Genomic DNA, 19,150 nt, shown 5'->3' with positions numbered 1-19,150 from the left:
AACGTGGGTGTAGCGTTGCTCAATTGCTTGCCATTAATGACTGATTATTACCATTCCAAGGTTCTCACTTTCCCGATTTATGCTCCTTTTCAAGTATTAAGCTCTGTTACGAGCGATTCATGTTCAGAATTTTGCTTTGCCTTTAAATTTAATGGTGTGATATATATTTCAATCTCAATCGTTTTAAGTTCCTTTGGATTCTGGGTTTTCTTGTTCCTGGTGATGTTCATTTTTTTTTTTTTTTTTGATATTATCGTTTCTGATGATGATACTTGCAACACCGTGTAAAAAAAGTTCTAGTCAACAGAGTCAATGCATACAAGTCCAAGTTACATTTTAGTCAAATGTTGTAACAAACAACCAATCAAAGTTTAAATACTTATCCACTGAATCAGTTCTAAATTAATCTAATGCTTTCCTTTCCCTGAAAAAACACCTCATCTCGTCAATGGCTTTACAGTCCTTCAATTTTATTCTCTTTTTGCAGTGTTTGGTCATTTTATCTGTTGCCAAGTTCCATCAAGCCCAGATTCTTTACTCTTCCACAGCAAAGCTCCCCACATCTTGGACTAACAATTCAACCTCAAGTTATGATGATCAAATTATCCTGTCTAATCAGAAACCAAATTCATCTTATGATATTGGATTTGGCTGTGGATTTTATTCTGATCCAGAGATCGGAGAAGATTCATTCTACTTCGCTGTTGGGATAGTTGAAGCATTCATCGATTTTGAATCAGGCAAACAAGTTTGGTCTTTCAAGAATACAACATGGTTAGCAAACAGAAACAGACCAGTGGGTAAAGATGCAACCTTGCAGTTGGTGGAGGATGGAAATCTGGAGTTGAGAGATAGAGATGGGAGTTTGATCTGGAGTACAAACACATCTAGCAGATCTGACATTGTAGGCATGAAGATGATGGAGACAGGAAATCTTTTTCTCTACGACAGAGATAATACGACAGTTTGGCAGTCTTTTGATCATCCGACCGACACATTGATTATTGGACAGAAACTCGTAGAGGGGCAGAAGTTAGTGGGTAGTGTTTCAAAGAGCAACATGTCTGAGGGAAACTACTACCTCTCTGTAACATCTGAAGGACTCTCTGCTTATTACCAGGCTGATGTCCCAGTTGAGTACTTAACTCTTAGACAAGATTTTGTACTAAGCTATAACACATCTAGTTTTCCTAATGTTTCTGTGCATATTGGTGTTCTTCCTAAGCCATACGTGTTCTTTAGCTCTCCAACTAATTATACATTAATGTCTTATATGAAATTGGATCCCGATGGACATATTAAACTTTATGGAGATAATTCAGAGTCAATTGATATATGGGGAGGACCCTTAGGTGAATGTGAATATCCAACATCCTGTGGTGAATATGGGGTCTGCTGAGGTGGCTCTTGCTCTTGCCTTCCGGGATTTGTTCAAAATAAAATCCCAAATCCGAATGGAAAACTAGGATGCTCACAAATCTATCCAAATACGTGCAAAAACACATCCTCGCCATCTCTTCTTACAATTGAAGATGTCTATTATGTCACTTACGGAAGTAAGAAAATGAGAGCAGACATGGAAGGCTGTAAAAAAGCATGCTTAACAAATTGTTCTTGCACAGTTGCTCTATTTCGAGAACAGCCTGGGTATAGCTCTCTTGAAGGAGACTGTATATTTCCTAATCCAGCCCTTTCTCTAGCACGTAATCATTATTTAAATGATCAAATATCGGTCTTCATTAGAGCTTCTAATGATGTGGGAGCTGGAAATGGTTCTGATATTGGAGAGGGAGGAACAGCTTCTCCTAAAAAAATCTTCTCGTAAAGCTATAACAATTACTGGATTAACAGTAGGAATCCTCCTCCCGTTGATTCTAATTGTAGGCTTTTCTTGGATCATGTTCTTTAGGAAGAAAAAAGATTCCAATGACGGAATCGAAGATGAACTTGATGCATTACCTGGAATGCCTACAAGATTCACTTACGAGGAACTGAAAATAGCAACTGAGGATTTTCATAAAAAGCTTGGGGGAGGAGGGTTTGGCTCAGTTTTTGAAGGCAATATGGCTATGGGTGAAAAAATTGCAGTGAAGCGCCTGGATGCTTTAGGCCAAGGGAAAAAAGAATTCTTGGCGGAAGTGATGAGTATAGGAAGTATCCACCATAACAACTTGGTAAGGCTGGTAGGTTTCTGCGCTGAAAAATTGCATAGGCTTTTAGTCTATGAGTTTATGTGCAATGGATCCTTGGACAAATCAATTTTCCTTAAGGATCCTTTGCAACCTTCTCTGGACTGGGAAACAAGAAAGAAGATCATTTTCGACATAGCAAAGGGGCTGTCCTATCTCCATGAAGATTGCAGACAAAGAATAGTCCATTTGGATATCAAACCCCAAAACATATTGTTAGATGCTGATTTAAATGCAAAGATATCAGATTTTGGGTTATCAAAGTTGATTGAGAGGGATCAGAGCCAAGTGGTAACCACAATGAGAGGAACTCCTGGTTATATGGCTCCTGAATTGTTTAGCTCAGTCATCACGGAGAAGGCAGATGTTTACAGCTTTGGAATTGTCGTCATGGAAATAGTTTGCGCTAGGAAAAACTTGGACAGAAATCAGCCAGAGGGGTCAATGCATTTGCTCCCAATTTTCATGAAAAAGGCTGAGGAGGAACAACTGATTGATATGGTTGACAAAAATAGTGAAAATATGCAATTGCAACAGTTACAAGTAGTGGAAATGATGAAACTTGCAATTTGGTGCCTGCAATGTGATTACACGAGGAGACCTTCAATGCCAATGGTTGTGAAGGCTTTAGAGGGTGCAATGGAAGTGGAAACTGACCTGAACTACAACACCATTCCAAATCCAACAACAATGGCAGCTGCTGCAACAAGCAGAGGAGCAGAGTTGGCAATCACAACTCCATTATTTCCATCGGTTCTATCAGCACCCAGATAAAAAATGTTGAATAGAGATTGACCGGTAAGAAATTAGTTTATGAACTTGTTCTTGATGTTCCTCTTGTGCAATGTTTTTACTGTATCTACTTGTTTCAGCTTGAAAAGCCTTGTAGTTCAGTTAACCAACAGAGTTAATTGAAAACATATGGAAGATAATATACATTGAATAATTGCGACTAGCCTCGCAAAGAAAAAGCAAATACATCCTATGACTACTCTCTTATCTCTGTGCATTCTTTTTGTCTTCTTTGGAAATGGATGTATCTCCCTGAAAGAATTCATTGTTTTGGTACAAAAATGTAATATCTCTATATATAGTTGCCATCAATATCATTGCTTAGGTACAAGGATATCAAAGTGTGTAACAGTCCATTCAGCGACCTCATCAGGGGCTTTAAAAATTTCCGTTCCTAAATCAATTGACATCCATCGCCTCCTTGCCGGAGCACTTCCAGGATCCTGCAATGAATTCAGATGAACAAGACTTCACTCACCCATCTTTTTGCTTTCCAAAATAGGAATAGGAATACAGAGGATAATAGAATCAAACCTGATAAAAGTAAAGTGATTGTGACAACCTTCCAACATCAAGCTCCCATGTTCTTGGATCACCAATCCAACCCTCACCCTGCGTAGTCGGATATCCGTACTCACCCCAGACAGGATGCGGAAGAATCTGCAGAATCTCCTGAGGCTGAGGATTACTGTACGGATCACACAAACTGTAAGGGAACTCAAGGTGCTGTGCATTCCCTGGAGAACAATACAAGTGATAGGCCTTGTACGGGAAATGAGCAGTATCGTTGCGATGAACACGTGTGCCGTTGGGGAAAGTGTGGTAGGGAGGGCAGACATTAAGGTTGTTAGGTTTGCACCATGAAGTAGTATTAGGATTGATGATCATTTCACTGTAACGAGTAACATCTGAAGTTACATCTCCATCACAAGGTTGTCCATTGTTTTTCCAACAGCTACCCATGTCCATTAGGTAGAATTGGCTGCTTGGACCCCCACCTTTTATTACTTTCAATGTGAATTTCACTTTGAAGTTTGGTGATTCTGGTATCTGCAATTTTTGTTTTAACTACATTCAGTCATTTGTTTTGCTTGTAAGGAAAGCTTGCATACAAGGTTAGAGAAAGGAAAGAGTTACTCACAATTTTGGACATTCCTCTAGTTGGATAATGATAGCCACCAGAAAGACCATGTGTGGCATCTGATCTGAAGTAAAGCATCAACCATGGATACCTTTTTGAAGTCCTCAAGACATGATGAAAAACCCAACTTCCCTTTCCAAGTTCCTTCTCCCAAGTTACAGAATGATAAGAAAAATTACCCAATAACCCTTTGCTAAAATCAGCATCTAAATCCCAAGACCCATAAAACCTACCCTTAAGAGTAGTCCTATTAGGGCCTTGCAATGTGGTATGGTCATGGTAAATAGATGGTTGATTCATGCATCCTGCTCCAAAACATGGGAACCCTGAATCAGGGCCAAAAGGGCCTATTTTGTGCCCATTTTTAGGGCACTTGGCTGCATAAGTGTCCATGTTCCCACTCTTGAGCATTATCATCCAAAACTGCCATGGATTTGGTGTGTCTTCAACTTGGCATTTTGAGCCTAAGTAAAGTTCCTTTTCTGCTGCATATAGATTTACATCATAAAGGGACTTTTGTTGAACTCCAAGGAAAGGGTGTCCAGCTCCTAGCTTATTGTCTTCTTCTGTCACTCTGTGAACCAATATGTGTGGCACCAAATTGCATATGGAGCAATTCTTTTCTACAAGATTAACCAATCAAAAGAATAACAGTAATTTTTATTAGTTGTATCTCAAAAATAAAAAGGAATCAATTATCTCAAATTTATTCTTGGTGTACCCAAATGGAGAGAATGGCTACCTAAGGTGTTTAGATCAATTTTATATTGATCAATCAGGTACATATAAAAGCAATGCATAATAGAAAATGGGTTAATTACAACTATAGCCCCTTCACTTTGCCCTTATTTTGATTATGGTCCTTGAACTTCAAAATCGGACGTTAAACTCTATGTTGCACGAACACTTCTCTTTTAGTAGCATTTTTGCGCTTTGTGTCCGTGTTAGTGTCCATGTCCATGTATGTTTCCAGTGTCCATATCCTTTTTCGTGTCCTTGCAACATTGATTATAACCCTGAATTTTGCACTTTACTAACATGATGACTCATTTTGCCGTTGACCAAGTCAAAATGGCCGATGCTAAACTTAAAATGGAAGAACCCAAGAATTAAAGTTGTTTAGATCCATATTTCTTTCAGAACCACCGTTTTCGATTTTTCAAATTATCATTTTCTAAGCTTTCTCTTTTCTAACCAAATAACACCTAAATTATATTCAGTTTCACAATAGAGGGTTACCTATTATAAGAGTGGTCATCTTAGTCAACGGTAAAAAGGTGTCATTATGTTACTAAAGTACAAAATTTATGAGTTTTATGTCCGGTTTTGAAGTTCACAAGTCATAAAAAGTAAGTACAAAGTAAAGTGACGGTGTAATTTACCCGATAGAAGATAGTCCAGAAAGATTTACCTGATGGCTTTGGAGAAGCCTTGTAGACATCAAAGCAATCAGCAGCTCTTGGACTGCCCATATTAGGAAGTTCATCTCCAACCTCATTGCATTGGTTCCAAGACTCAATTGCCAATCTTAAAGCATCTCTTGTCATGCCTGGATCACCCACTGCCGATACATACTCTTTTTCACCACCAACACCTATAACAAATATCAGTGACAACAGGACAAGGATCACACAATGCATACCCATTGCTCAAAAATGCAACTTTAATCTCACTGGCTTTTAATAAAGAAGAAACATTGCTTGCTTGAGACTTTAGTCTTAAATTTATTTGGGATTGCATGGAACATACTCTTCCATTTATGCCTATTTAATCAATCTTTTCTGTTTTATTAGGTGTAATTAACGGCATAATGCAAATTGTTAAGAATAATTGTTATTTTAAATATGAATTTGGTTGGCTACTTATTCCTTTCTTAAACCAACTTTCTTACCTGATAAGAAAAGGACAGCCTGGAATAGTATGATTACAATTGTATCTTATTTTGTGAATTCATACTTCTTTTAGTAGCAAAATAGAACTTTTGATTCTAAATCTTTCTAACTGTGAACGTAATATACAAATATAATAGAATAGAATCATGCACCAAGCCAATGCAAATAATATGTATACTTAGAGACAGATACACAGAGTTCGGGAATGCCGGAGCACCCCTAACCGTCTGGAACTAGGCCCCTGTTGTTGCTGTTGGAGGTGTACAATTGCACCCAAACAAAATGCGAAGTTAAGCTTAACCTTTACGTATAGGTTATTGCACCTTCCGAACGGACATCAAATTGGATTTATAGTTGAGTCATGAGTCATTTGATTCAACTAAATAATTCGGATTGATCGGATCAAATAACATACCACTATATTTCAGTCTCATTGTAACAATTTCTGCTTCAACCTATTAATATTTTAAAGTCAAGTTCTTTAAAAAAAAATCAGTGAATTAAAATTCAATTTTTTTTTCTAAAATAATGGTTTTTATTTTATTTTTAAAATTAATTAAAAAAAATAAAATATTGGGATTGCTCACCGCCGAGTCTCATATTAAACCTAGATTCTTACCGAATTATTAAAGATTAATAAACTTAGCACAACGCAAACCATAGATCTAACTAATTTCTAATCTGACCAATTTGATCGGCTGATTGGATTCGTTTGACATCATTGTTCAAAACTATCATTATCATATCAGTAAACTAAAAACTAATCCATATGTCAATATCCATTGTTAAAGTTGAAGTTGTACATGTAAATGTAATATACTTGACAATCATATACATCCTATGAGACTTTTTCTATAGAAAAACCTCAACAATTAAAGATAGAGAAACTAAGGTTGGTTTTAGTGGTTAAGAATTTCAAATCATTTAAACTAGTGATCTCGGAAATTAAAAATATATATTATATTACCTTTGGCATAGTTTTTTTTAGAAGAATTTGAAACTAAATTAGGCAACATCGCTAAATTGAATGATGGTAAATTTGGAGTAATTTTAAAAAATTAATTGAACTTTATTTTGTTTTAATAAAGTTACTGAATTTTCATTTTCATTCTAATAAAGTCATTTTGATAATATCATATAAAAAATCATTGAAATAGTGACGTGACAACCACATTGGAATGATAAACTCTTACAAATTATAGTTATATGAAAGTAAAAAATAAAATTATATTTACTTTATTCAATTGCTTGAAAATATCACGCGGCATGCAAGCTCCAAGCGGTTGTGATGTTGTATATAAAAGTAAATTTACTTCAATGACAATAAATTCAATTTAGCCAAGGCAGCATAGATGTAATAAAAGAAGGCATGATCATGCTCTAGCTACAAAGGCACTATGAGGAATTGTTTTTGAGAGAGGAAACCCTAAAAAGAGCAACTGGTCCATACAGCTAATAATCATAAAATTAGAATTCATTAAATGAGCCCTTCTTAATTCTTCCCCTCTTTTCATGCATAGCCTTAGCTTCAAATGTAAATTATTTAATATTATACTATGGATAGACTATGTATTACATCAATTTTTTTTTTATCTGTTACTATCTCCCTCCTTTCACATTAATTATTTTTTCTACAATATTATTAAATAATGCAAAGTACACATCATTTACTCATTTAGCTGGTACAATTTTTGAACAGTTTTATATCTAGATTAATTTCATAACCTTTCAATGAGATGTTTTTCAAGCTTTACAATCTAAATTTTATTTTTGTACTGGAAAACTAACACAATTCCATAAGTTCATATGATGAGATGTTTCAAAATTTAGCTAATTATTATAACCTATTTTTATGTCCAACTAATATCAAGTTACACACCATCCACAATTCTTTCTTATTTTTATTTCTCTAAAAAATTTCATTTCCTCGGCAAAGAGATTTAGGATAAAATTAGAGGTTTGAATCATTTTTAAAGACTTTAAAAATTCTAATAGTGATTTTTGATTAAAAAAAAGCAGATTGGGCTTAAACCTTTAATTTTGAAAAATGGATATTAAGTGCTTTTTATATCAGTGATACGAATCATGACAATAGTAAAGGTTTTGATCATAAACCAACAAAACAAAGATAATACTCTTTTATAACTTGCCCAAACAATGTATGAAAACCTTAACTCAAATAGAGAAGAAATTAGTTTTGATTGATGAAAAAGTTGTATTGCTCACAAATCATTAGCCTTATATACCTTCATAACCCTAGGTGAGAAAAGACTCAATACCTTTTTTTTATAATGCGAACATCGCCTAACAATAGGAGTGAAGTTGGCATTAGATAATATATTGACAAAGTAGGAATTAAAGCTAATTAAAGGCAAGACAATAATTATATAATGGCAAAACATTAGATCTCGAGTTGTGCGGGGATGGAAGATTTCGCAGCTTGCTAGTGAAGTAATCCCACACGGCGTGTGGTCGGGGTGACACGCGGTGTGAGCTGATGTTCTAATCGAATTGGAGCTGGCGCAAAGAAGTTCACATGACGTGTTGGATTAGGGACATTACGTGTGAATTAAACCTTAAAGAAACATAAACTTCACAGGCAACTCACACGACGTGTTGGTGAGGTCACACGTCGTGTGGCCTTCCTTCCCTTGTTTCTCGTGATGTTTTGATTGCTTATACGATGTGTTGCTATCTACACATGCCGTATGATCGCTGCTTTAAGCTTTCTTCGGATCCTTCATATTGACGTACTCATCATTCTCTCATTCCTAAGAGGAGTTAGACCCCAAGTCTCATATAGTATACTCAATAGATGCGTCCGACTTGTAAGGGCTTAAGTCACATACATTGAAGGAGGGAGATATCTTTACCCAACCAATTCAAGAGTGTTATATGATAGGCGTTAGCATTGACTCTTTTGATAACCTTGTACATGCCATACTTCTTTAGTTTGAGCTTGTTACTCGACGCACTTGCCAGTCGCTCTTTACTCAGATATATCATGACCTCGTCCCCAACTTCTAATTGAATATATCTTGAGTGCAAATCATTCTTGGCCTTCAAATTTTTGTTCCGCTCTTCAAGCGTCTCCTTCATGCATTTGTTGGTAATCAATGGCTAGCTTTTGAACGGGAATACTAACCTTATCACCCTTCAATATACTCACAATGCCAAATGTATGATTGGGAGTCTTCGTGTATACCATTTCAATAGGTCATTTTCTCATACCCGAGTGGACAACCCCGTTGCAAATTCGTTTTGAGCCAACACTAAATCCCACATCCTCAGCTTATCTTTGCATTTACTCCGTAATAGATTCCCCAAAATCTGATTCACCACTTCGGGTTTGAGCATCGGTTTAAGGGTGAGTGTTGGTACTAAACTCCAAGGATGTATCAAATAAGGCCCATAGGATCCTTCAATAATGGCTTAGAAACTTAGTATCCCGATCAGACACAATGCTATTCGGTACCCCTTGTAGTCTCACCACCTCCCGAAAGAAGATCATTGCTATGGTCGAAGCATCATCGATTTTCTGTCAGGAAATGAAGTGTGCCATCTTCAAGAATCGGTCAACCACCACAAATATGGAATACATCCCTCTTTGCGTTCTTGGCAAGCCCAAAACAAAGTCCATGGAGAGATCCTTCTACACGGTATCCGACAACGATAAAGGCATGTAAATTCCCGAGTTGGTGGTATGCCCCTTAGTGTTTTGACATACGTAACACATCTCCACTAAGTACGCTACGTCTCTTCTCATCTTTGGCCAAAAATACCGGGAACTCACTGCTTCATATGTTTTCTTTCTTTTGAAGTTTCCTCCTAGGCTTCCCTTATGCAAGTCCCAAATAACCTTCTCCCGGATGGAGGTACACAGTAAGCACAACTAGTTTCCCTTCATAAGGTACTCATCTAGCAAATGGTGTTCTCCTCCATCGACTTGATTCTTACAACTCTCCCATATAGCCCCAAAGTTAGGGTCATCTTTGTAGTCCCTCTTCATATGATCAAACAAATCCACTTCAAGAGCTATAGTCTTGAGTAATGTTACCCTCCAACTCAGAGCATCCACCACTCGATTCTGTTGTACGCCTTTCTGAATAAGTCTATATGGGAACTTATCCACAAACGCGAACCATCTTTCATGCATGGAACTTCAGAGTTGTTTTTGGTTCCCTAAGTATTTTAAAGCGTGGTGATCGATATAAAGCACAAAGTCCTTTGCAACGAGATAATGTTCGCACGTCTTTAATGCCCTCACCATAGCAATTTTTTTTATCATAGGTGGCCCATTTCTGCCTCGACTCACTGAGTTTCTCACTAAAGTAGGCGATCAACCTCTTTTCTTGCATAAGGACTTCCTTAATACCAACACCGCTAACATCACATTTAACCTCAAAGAGCTTCTCAAAGTCTGGAAAGGCAAACACCGGAGCTATACTCAACTTCTCTATAATTAAGGCATAATTGTCCGCTTGTTCATCTTCCCATTTAAACCCTCTACCCTTCTTCAAGCATTCGGTAAAAAGTGCAATAATGGAGCTGCAGTTCTGGATGAACCTTTCTAGAAAGTCGCCAACCAATGGAAACTATGAACATCCCTCATTTTCGAGGTGTTGACCAATCACAGATAGCTCGAACCTTTTCTTCATCTACCCGGATGCCATCTCTGCTCACTACATACTCGAGGAATACTAAGCTCTCCATGATGAAGTCACACTTCTTTGTGTTTGCAGATAATTAGTGTTTCCTTAACAAGTCAAACACAATCCTCAAATGATCAATATGCTCCTCAAGGGTTTGGCTATACATAAGGATATCATCAAAGTAAACCACGTGAATTTTTCGATTACCAAACGTAATACTTGGTTCATCAACCGCATAAAGGTACTTGAAGCATTAGTCATCCTGAATGGCATCACTAGCCACTCATACAACCCATCTCGTGTCTTGAAAGTCGTCTTCCATTCATCATTGGCTCTAATTTGGATTTGATGGTAGTTGCTTCTAAGTCAATCTTGGAGAATACTTTGGAACCACTCAGTTGGTCCAACATGTCACCAAGTCTAGGGATCGAGGACTTATACCAGATAGTGATTTTATTGATAGCCCGACTATCAATGCACAGTCACCATGAAATATATTTCTTAAGCATGAGTAAGGCTAGAACCACACACTGGCTCATGCTTTCTCTAACATATCTCATCTCTACAAACCCCTCCACTTTCTTTTCATGATCTCACTCTCTTTTCGACTCGTTTGGTAATGCAGAAGGCTTGGTAGACTAGCCTCTAGCACCAATTATATATGATGTTGGATGTCCCTCAAAGGCGATAATCCGTGAGAAAGTTCATCAGGAAACATGTCTTCGTATTCTTCAAGCATAACACTAACTTCACTCGGCACTTCACGTTCTTCTTCACCCTTCATTTCCCCACTCACCTTCACAATGACTACATAAAGAAGTTGGCTTTCCTCACACTCATTGATAAATGACTTGTGAGTCTGAAACACGATTAGAGTTGCCTTCTTCTTCGAGTTCATCTCTCAACATAGAGGTGAGAATGTACTTTGCCTCGTCTTTCACAAACTTATAGGTATTCCTCCTCCCAGGATGAATAACATCTCTATCATATTGCCAAGTTCTCCCCAAGAGTAAGCGACATACATTCATATCTAATACATCCAATAGACCCTATCCTCATAATATCCAATGATATCGACACCTTGCATCGTCGATTGATTCTTAGTTCTCCCACATTCTTGATCCATCCTACACTAGGGTTAGGATGGGTATCCACAATCAACCCAAACTTCTTGTCAGCGACATTGCTAATAATATTTTTTTAGCTACCACTATCAATGACCACATTGCATCTCTCGCCTTGCACTAAACAACGAGTGTGGAACAATTGATGTCTTTGGTCCTTCTCAACTCGGTTGGATACAAGTAACCTCCTCACCACATGGACGTCATGAGCCTCATCAAACCATATGTCAACCTCTTCATCAATCAGGCACTTCTCCTCTTAGGACATTTATTTGAGCGATGTCTTGACTTATTGCACCTAAAGCACTTGAAGGATGACAACTTAGCATAAGAGTTATCGATAAAATGAAGCAGTTTCGTGCATTTTGACAAGTTGTTTATAACTGGTTTAATAACATAGCAAACATTTTAGACAACTTTTTGTGATTAATTTTAGACAAACTTACCTCAATATTTAAGAGAGAGAAGGTTAAAAGTTTAATAGGGAGGGAGAAAGGGTAAATTTTTTTAAACAGTAAAACAACAGTTGATGGATCATTGTAAAAGTTAATGGAAGGGGTTAATAACCTCTATTAGGAGTGGTATTAGATTAGAAGTAGTTAAATAATTTATCAAATCATGCTACATCAACTTGTTTCTTTCAATAGATAAATAGGTATTTTCCTGTTGGACTTTTGTGTTAGGTTGAATAACTTTTAAATGTAAAAATAAAATTTAGATACCAAATAGTGAAAGTGCTTAAATGAGTGTAATTTATCCTTTTATAGGGTCATTTATGGTTGTATGAATATTCACATCTTTCTTTCTTTTTTTTCTGGGTCTTATATTAGTCAGCATTTATATATATATAATATAGTTCACTATCAAAACATTGACAAAAATAGTGCTAAACCTAATATTGGCAATGACTAATTTTGGTATTAGCAATCTTTCATGTAAGAATAGGATCTATTAATTTGGTTGTTCTGTTTCTTTTCAAGAAAGTGATGCCTCCATTCTAATTCTAATTCAAGCAACCTTTCTTCATTCTATTGGTCCACCCTCTACCTCTTCATAGCTGCATTAGCCCCGCCTAGTCCGCTTTTATGATTGGGCTTGAACATGCTGGGCCCACACAATTTAGTCTGGTGCAGCCCAACCAAACCCAACATAAATATAGTGCGGACTGGATTGAGTTTGGAGAAGGTAATTTAAAATAAAGCCCCGTTAGACTTGGTTCGAATTATTCGGCCCAATCCATAAACAGGTCAAATCCAACCCTAGAAATTGAAGTGGGTGAAATTCATGTTAGTGTATGGGCCTGAGCCCGACCCAATAAGCAATTATTTCTCCTGTGGTGTTTGAATAAAAGTAAAAACCAAAAGAAAGAAAAAGTCATGCAATCTATAACAAAATATAAAAGCAAAAAAAGGAATGGAACCAATTTGATTTCAACAAATAAAAGAAAATGACAAAAGCAAAAAAGTAATCAATCTATCTTCCCTTCAAAGCCAAGTAGGTGTTTTTACACAAAAAGGTGAAATTAAATTACTAAGGTAAAAAAAAAAAAAAAGTGAAGTCTAGCTTAAGAATTACTAAGTCTAAATTGCTAAAATTAGTTGCAATTTTAGGAAATGGAAACTATTCTTTTTTACTACTTGCTCTGCCTGCAGCTAAGAAGGAGGAGGTTTTTCAAGTACAAACCATAAAGTGGGAAAAAAGAAAAATAAAGTTAGACAAAGTGGTCACAAGATTTAGAGCGGGCCTTTCTTTTGAAAATATTAATAAATAAATAAATAAGAAACCCACGTTCCTATTTATCACCCTAACTGTCCCTAACTGCTACTTCTCCATTATCTTCCATTTCTCTTTTCTTTTTCTCCAATCTCCATTTTCATCTCAGCTCACAAACATGAAGTGGGGCAGAAATAAGAAGAAACAATCTTTTTCTGCTGCTCCTTCTCACCCTTCCTTAATATCTCAAGTTCTAGCTACCTCTTGGTTAACAAAGTTCAAGCAAATGGGGATCAATTCTGATCAAAATCAGGCCAAAATGAAGCAGAAAGGGAAGTGGAATTCTGTGCCTACAAACACTAACTCCTCTAGTAAATTCTATGGAGGAGATGATGCTGATGCTGATGGTTTTTGGAGGCTGTCTTTTGGAGAGGACAATCTTGATGAGTTGAGGAGTAGAGCTGTTTTACGTTCTGTTCGGTATAATTCAGATGATGATCTTCAATTTCCACCATCAATAAGAGTAAATGGAAAAGAAGGTGTTCATAAGTTTGATCATGCAAACAAAATCAGAAACTTTCCGCAAGTTTCAACATGTGTAAGAGAAAAGGTTGCAGAGATTAGAACACCAAGGCTCAGAGTTGAAAAAGAGAAGAAACTCCGGAAAGGAAATCACGGAGAAGAAAGAAGGTTAGACTGCTGTATCTCTCCATTGAATTCAAGAGATCCTTACCTGAGAAAAATTGAAGAAGAATGTGAATTTACAGCTGAAAATGGAAGTGGTGTCTTTGGCGAGGGAAATTTTGTGTTGGAGTGGCAGAAGTTGAAAGAAAGGAAGATTAAAGAGCTGAAGTCAAGAAATGAAGAGCAGAGGAAATCTCTCTACATAAGTAGGGAATTACAGAGGAAAGTGTCAAAGCAGAACAGCAAATTAAGAGCTTATTCACCGAGAACAGCTGAAATCTGCAAAATAAAAGCTCTTGAAGACATGAAAAAGGCCAAGTTGAAAATGAAAAAGAAAGCGAAAGAGAAAAGTATAGAGGGGTTTCATGGTTTAGAGAGCTTTGCTGTGGTGAAATGTTCGTATGATCCGCAGAAAGATTTCAGAGATTCAATGATGGAGATGATTGAGGAGAAAAAGATCAGCAAACCAGAAGAACTTGAAGAACTCTTAGCCTGCTATCTGACATTGAATTCAGATGAATATCATGATCTAATCATCAGGGTGTTCAGGCAGGTGTGGTTAGACTTGAGCCAGGCCTGCTTTGAATTTGACACTGAAGAATTAGACAAATAAGATCACATATTATTAGGACTAACTACATCTTTTCTAATGATAGGGAAGGAAATCTGTATCTATCAAGTAAATAGGTAATTTTACTGCACTAGTCGTATTTTGAATCAAATTGTCAATCCATTACATTGTAAATACTCTCCATCAAGTAATCTGGACAAAAAAAAAATATGTAGCAAGTACTAAACTGCAGTATGGGCTTTATTAGTATAAAGGGTGTCGTACAATGAACTATTCTGCAGTCAAACCCTATAGTAGCAGAGCCAGCCTCTAAGAGCAGGAGCTGCAAATTTACAGGCTGGGGTATAAATTTTTTACCCCAGCACAGACCAAACCGATGCTGTTTTTACCCAGCTGGGGATAAATAAAAGATGAAATGGAGGCAAGGGATGGCAACCACCCCACTCATGGGTGGTTCCAGCAGCTGCCCCCCAAGCTCCCCTGTCTCTGCCTCTGGCTACTGTAAAAATAGTTGATATTTTTATATGAGACTTTGAGAAAGTACACAACCATGTCAATGATCAAATAAATAAGCATATTGACATTTCAATCATGAAAAGGCAAACTGACTTCAATAGTCAAACATCTTTACATAACAATCACCAGGAGTTACTGCACAAAACACCTATGTTCACTGTGCCAGTACTTCAAGCTAGTATCCAACCATGTGCATTTGAATTCTGACTGACTCCTTTGAGTTGTATCCATCATAAATCCAAAGAGTCAACCATTAAACAGGGCAATGTATAAAATGAATCATCTTCACAAACAAGACAAAATGTTCGCAGCTTTTTTGTGCCAAACATTAAAATCACAATTTATTTCTTTCTTTCATCCTTCCAATCAACTTCAACCAAAATTCCTCTCACAAAGAGTCATTAATGATCATAACCTCGAAAATCTTGCAAGGAATTTAGTACTTAAAACACACAATATAGCATGAGATGGAACGAGTTTTTTTTTTCTTAAGTCAAAACGGAGTCTATTATAACACATTAAACAAATCATACCTAAATTTATTACAAGGTGTGGGGTTGAGGCATCAAAGGCCGTAAAAACAATCAAGTAATTTCAAGTTCTCTCCGCAGGAGTAAGATGCCCCATTTGTTCAGCAAGATTATTTACATTCCTTACATTCCACCAAAATTTACCCTGATCATTGGGTTTGATCTCATTTTTTCTATCACCAGAATCCTTTCTTTCTGATTGAACTTCATGTGCCTCAGTTGAACCTGGATTTTCAGTCAAGAACTGTTCCCAGAATACATCATTGACTCCCGTTGTCACAGGAGGAGGAGCAATACCAGTTTGTTCCTTTGGAGGATCATGATCTGGAGCTGAAGCTACAGCAGGCTCCGAATTCATATCAATAGCAGGGGACTTGGGCCGAACATCGATAGTAAGCTGTACACAAGATATCCCCGGGCTTTCTGCAGAACATGTGGTTTCATCTAACTCCAAGGATGAATTGCGCTGTGTGTTGGTTGGGACATCGGCCATTATACCCTCCCAAAATGTCATAGACGACTCCAACTGCTCAAACTGATCCATGTTAGACAATGAAACAGAATTACTATCCGAATTCTCTCTAGCAACTGTTTGGCAGGACGCCATCTGATTATCCTCGGCGTTCGCCTCATCACAAAAATAACCAATCCTTGACAACCTTCTCTTTCTATCATGGCCTGGTTCCAGAGGCAGCATGAGATTTAAAGCAAGCCCTGGTTTCTGCAAGACTTGGGCCACGAAGGACACCATATTTTGCTGCCGCTTCTCCATCTGTTGCAATTTCTCCTTCAAACCCAGCATTTGCATCTCAAACCCTTTCCGCTCATGTTCATGCCTCTGCAACTCCATGATAAGTGTTTCTTTATCATGTTTAAGCCTCTCTACATCATCCTTTAAACTCTGTCTTTCTGAATCAGATAATGGATTATATCCATGTCCTTGTCCTTGAAGATTTTGCAAGGAGTGGCTGTGAACTGGTTTCCGTCTATGAATGTTCTTCATAAGTTGTGGTTGACCTCTAATAAAATCTTCATTGGCAAATTCCCATTGTTCTGGATCAATCTTTCTAAAACCCTATAAAATTTCAAACATCCAAAATGAACCTAATCAAATTAAAAAGGAAAAAAAATGATATGCCAAATGATCAATGCTTTGGATCAATCTTTCCAAAACCAATTTCGAAAAACCCTCTACAATATTTGTAAGACATAATCATGTATTGAAATAAGAATAGAGAAAATCATTGGCTTACATATGTATTGAGCTGTCTGATGAAGCTTGAGAAGTTATTGTGCTTAAAGAATCTTGGGAGTAAATCCCTTGCAAACTCTGGCGGATTCCATACGATAAAGCTTTTATTGCTTTGACTCCATGAAACAACTGAATCTGAGGAAGGATCATCTACCATCTCATATGTCTTTGCAAGGAAAGGTGGAAGAGAATTCGAACTGCCCTGAGATTCATCCATCCCTAAATTCCAATCCCTAAGCAGGAAGACAACATCAACAGTATCTAAGACCTAAAAACATTCACCGATCAATATCTAAATACTCGAATCCCAATAATACGCAACACCAAAATCCCAAATGAGCAAGACCCTTCTATACTTCCTAGAGAAATTCACAAGCCCTGAATCCCGATTATTGAATCCACATTGGGAACTTCAAAAATCAAGTAAATTCAAAATCAAAAGACCCAATATATAACTCTTACACTTGATCAACACCAGATCAGACGTGAGCTTCCCCGAGCTCTCTCTCATATCTATCTCCCAATAATCAACCAACCGTCGCCCCTTGAAGATCCTAGAAACCCAATTCAAAACCCTAAATTCTATCGCAATTCTATATACAAAATTCAACCTTGTAGAAACTTTATCCTCAAATCAATAATTACAAACAATCGCAATTATTTCTCAATCCCAGGGTAAATAACACCTTATATACCTCAAAATGGAAAAAGAAAATCATACGGACCCACCTCTCTGATTGCCCAATTAAACCCAAAAACAAAAGATCCAAACAGAAAATTCCAAGTAAATATTATAATTCCGGACGCAACAGATGAACCTCCTGTGTTTATAGAAAAAACAACAACAAAGATAAATAGTTCTCAGCCCGTTTGACAAATGGTTAGAACTTAGAGCACTATTTCAAGTACAAAAATAACCAATATTTCTATATTTAAGGAAAAAGAAAAAACTTGGAGCAAAAGCAATAGACTGATAGTTGAAAATCAGTGAACTTTAAGAAATAGACCAAAAACACCAGCAGTTTTTTAATTGAAAAAAGGGGGAAAGAAAGGTCTTTTACCTTCAACGAAGAGGTTGCAGAGAAAATGGGACAGATTTTGATTTAAGAAACGAAAACGACTTGCTTTTGTTTGTCGTTTAGGAATTTTTGGGAATTCTCGCAATTCGACGCGTATAGAGATTTCCTAGGGTTTTATTTTTAATTTATTTGTGCTTGCGTGCCCATTGAAAAGGCAATATACATTTGGATATTGTTTAGGTATTAAAATATTGGAACTCACATGATTTTTAAATCCGTAAATTTGTGAAATTAATTACACAATTAACAGCATTTCTAAAAAAAACTTTTTGGGCATTGTCTATAAATAATATAAATAATTAATTTTTAGTAATTTATTGTCTCTAATAATATCTAAATTTGAAAAAGACATTATCCGCTCTTAATAGATAAACCAATACGTAGAAGATAAGAAACATGAGGAATTTACAAATAGACGGACGAATCTATATAAAAGATTTGTCTTTCTAAATTTTAACATGTTAGACTCGTCATTTTGGGAGATGCACCAAAATTATACATATTTAGATCTGCGTGTAAGATCGTCTAAAGGACTCGCCTTGAAACAATGTAAAGAAGGAACGGATGTACCTAAATTTATAACACCTTAAGCAAATCATGCCTAAATAGGCAATATACATTTGGATATTGTTTACTATTAAAATATTAGAACTCACATGATTTTTAAATCCGTAAATTTTTGAAATTAATTATACATCTGACATTTTCAAGTCCTACATCTATAAATAATATAAACAATTGATTTTTAGTGATTAATACATATCGATCCTATTTGATAAAAAAATGGGTAAAATTAGAGGTTTGAGCCACTTTAAAGATATTGACTAGTCAAATATCTAATAGTGGTGTGTTGGTAAAGAGATGTTTGAAAGAGCATATTGGATCCAAAAAGCTAATTTTGAAAATGTTGGTTTTAGGAGTTTTTTTAATTAACTTATTGTTTCATCTCTTTTGAAGAACATTTTTACCCCTAATTACTACTTTTTAACCCCAAATAAAGGCTTTAGCATGTCTT

The 19,150-nt window shown here is 36.5% G+C and overlaps 5 protein-coding genes across 5 annotated transcripts; 3 read left to right on the top strand and 2 right to left on the bottom strand.

Annotated features, from left to right (window-relative positions):
• The first annotated feature begins 396 nt into the window (after nucleotides 1-396).
• On the top strand, nucleotides 397-1,399 carry LOC136232824 (EP1-like glycoprotein 4). The gene has a single exon (XM_066022256.1). The coding sequence runs from the start codon at nucleotides 449-451 to the stop codon at nucleotides 1,397-1,399; it is 951 nt and encodes a 316-aa protein (XP_065878328.1). The 5' UTR covers nucleotides 397-448.
• Nucleotides 1,400-1,718: 319 nt separating this feature from the next.
• LOC136232823 (G-type lectin S-receptor-like serine/threonine-protein kinase SD2-5) lies at nucleotides 1,719-3,276 on the top strand. Its single transcript, XM_066022255.1, has one exon. It carries the CDS (start codon nucleotides 1,719-1,721, stop codon nucleotides 2,961-2,963), a length of 1,245 nt encoding a protein of 414 aa, XP_065878327.1. The 3' UTR covers nucleotides 2,964-3,276.
• Nucleotides 3,277-3,288: 12 nt separating this feature from the next.
• LOC136233702 (uncharacterized) lies at nucleotides 3,289-5,768 on the bottom strand. The gene is made up of 4 exons (XM_066023411.1): nucleotides 5,534-5,768; nucleotides 4,123-4,745; nucleotides 3,516-4,031; nucleotides 3,289-3,424 (listed from the first exon to the last, which is right to left on the bottom strand). Exons 1-4 carry the CDS (start codon nucleotides 5,766-5,768, stop codon nucleotides 3,296-3,298), a joined length of 1,503 nt encoding a protein of 500 aa, XP_065879483.1. The 3' UTR covers nucleotides 3,289-3,295.
• A 7,913-nt stretch (nucleotides 5,769-13,681) lies between these two features.
• On the top strand, nucleotides 13,682-15,007 carry LOC136232595 (transcription repressor OFP5). The gene has a single exon (XM_066021825.1). It carries the CDS (start codon nucleotides 13,682-13,684, stop codon nucleotides 14,798-14,800), a length of 1,119 nt encoding a protein of 372 aa, XP_065877897.1. The 3' UTR covers nucleotides 14,801-15,007.
• A 730-nt stretch (nucleotides 15,008-15,737) lies between these two features.
• LOC136232594 (heat stress transcription factor A-4a) lies at nucleotides 15,738-18,134 on the bottom strand. The gene is made up of 3 exons (XM_066021824.1): nucleotides 18,118-18,134; nucleotides 17,058-17,877; nucleotides 15,738-16,879 (listed from the first exon to the last, which is right to left on the bottom strand). Exons 2-3 carry the CDS (start codon nucleotides 17,271-17,273, stop codon nucleotides 15,869-15,871), a joined length of 1,227 nt encoding a protein of 408 aa, XP_065877896.1. The 5' UTR covers nucleotides 17,274-17,877; nucleotides 18,118-18,134; the 3' UTR covers nucleotides 15,738-15,868.
• Between the last annotated feature and the right edge of the window lie 1,016 nt (nucleotides 18,135-19,150).

The sequence above is a fragment of the Euphorbia lathyris genome, chromosome 6 (assembly GCF_963576675.1).
Source record: "Euphorbia lathyris chromosome 6, ddEupLath1.1, whole genome shotgun sequence".
Lineage (NCBI taxonomy): Eukaryota > Viridiplantae > Streptophyta > Magnoliopsida > Malpighiales > Euphorbiaceae > Euphorbia > Euphorbia lathyris.
This window is presented reverse-complemented; position numbering and strand designations above follow the sequence as displayed.

Excerpts from the sequence above, each read along its gene's own strand:
- LOC136232594 (XM_066021824.1), bottom strand. The coding sequence starts at position 17,273 with ATGGATGAATCTCAGGGCAGTTCGAATTCTCTTCCACCTTTCCTTGCA. Across the intron at positions 16,880-17,057 it reads TCAGACAGCTCAATACATAT|GGTTTTAGAAAGATTGATCC; the intron begins GTAAGCCAATGA and ends GAAATTTTATAG.
- LOC136232824 (XM_066022256.1), top strand. The coding sequence starts at position 449 with ATGGCTTTACAGTCCTTCAATTTTATTCTCTTTTTGCAGTGTTTGGTC.
- LOC136233702 (XM_066023411.1), bottom strand. The coding sequence starts at position 5,768 with ATGGGTATGCATTGTGTGATCCTTGTCCTGTTGTCACTGATATTTGTT. Across the intron at positions 4,746-5,533 it reads GGCTTCTCCAAAGCCATCAG|AAAAGAATTGCTCCATATGC; the intron begins GTAAATCTTTCT and ends TTAATCTTGTAG. Across the intron at positions 4,032-4,122 it reads CTAGAGGAATGTCCAAAATT|ATACCAGAATCACCAAACTT; the intron begins GTGAGTAACTCT and ends CAAAAATTGCAG.
- LOC136232823 (XM_066022255.1), top strand. The coding sequence starts at position 1,719 with ATGATCAAATATCGGTCTTCATTAGAGCTTCTAATGATGTGGGAGCTG.
- LOC136232595 (XM_066021825.1), top strand. The coding sequence starts at position 13,682 with ATGAAGTGGGGCAGAAATAAGAAGAAACAATCTTTTTCTGCTGCTCCT.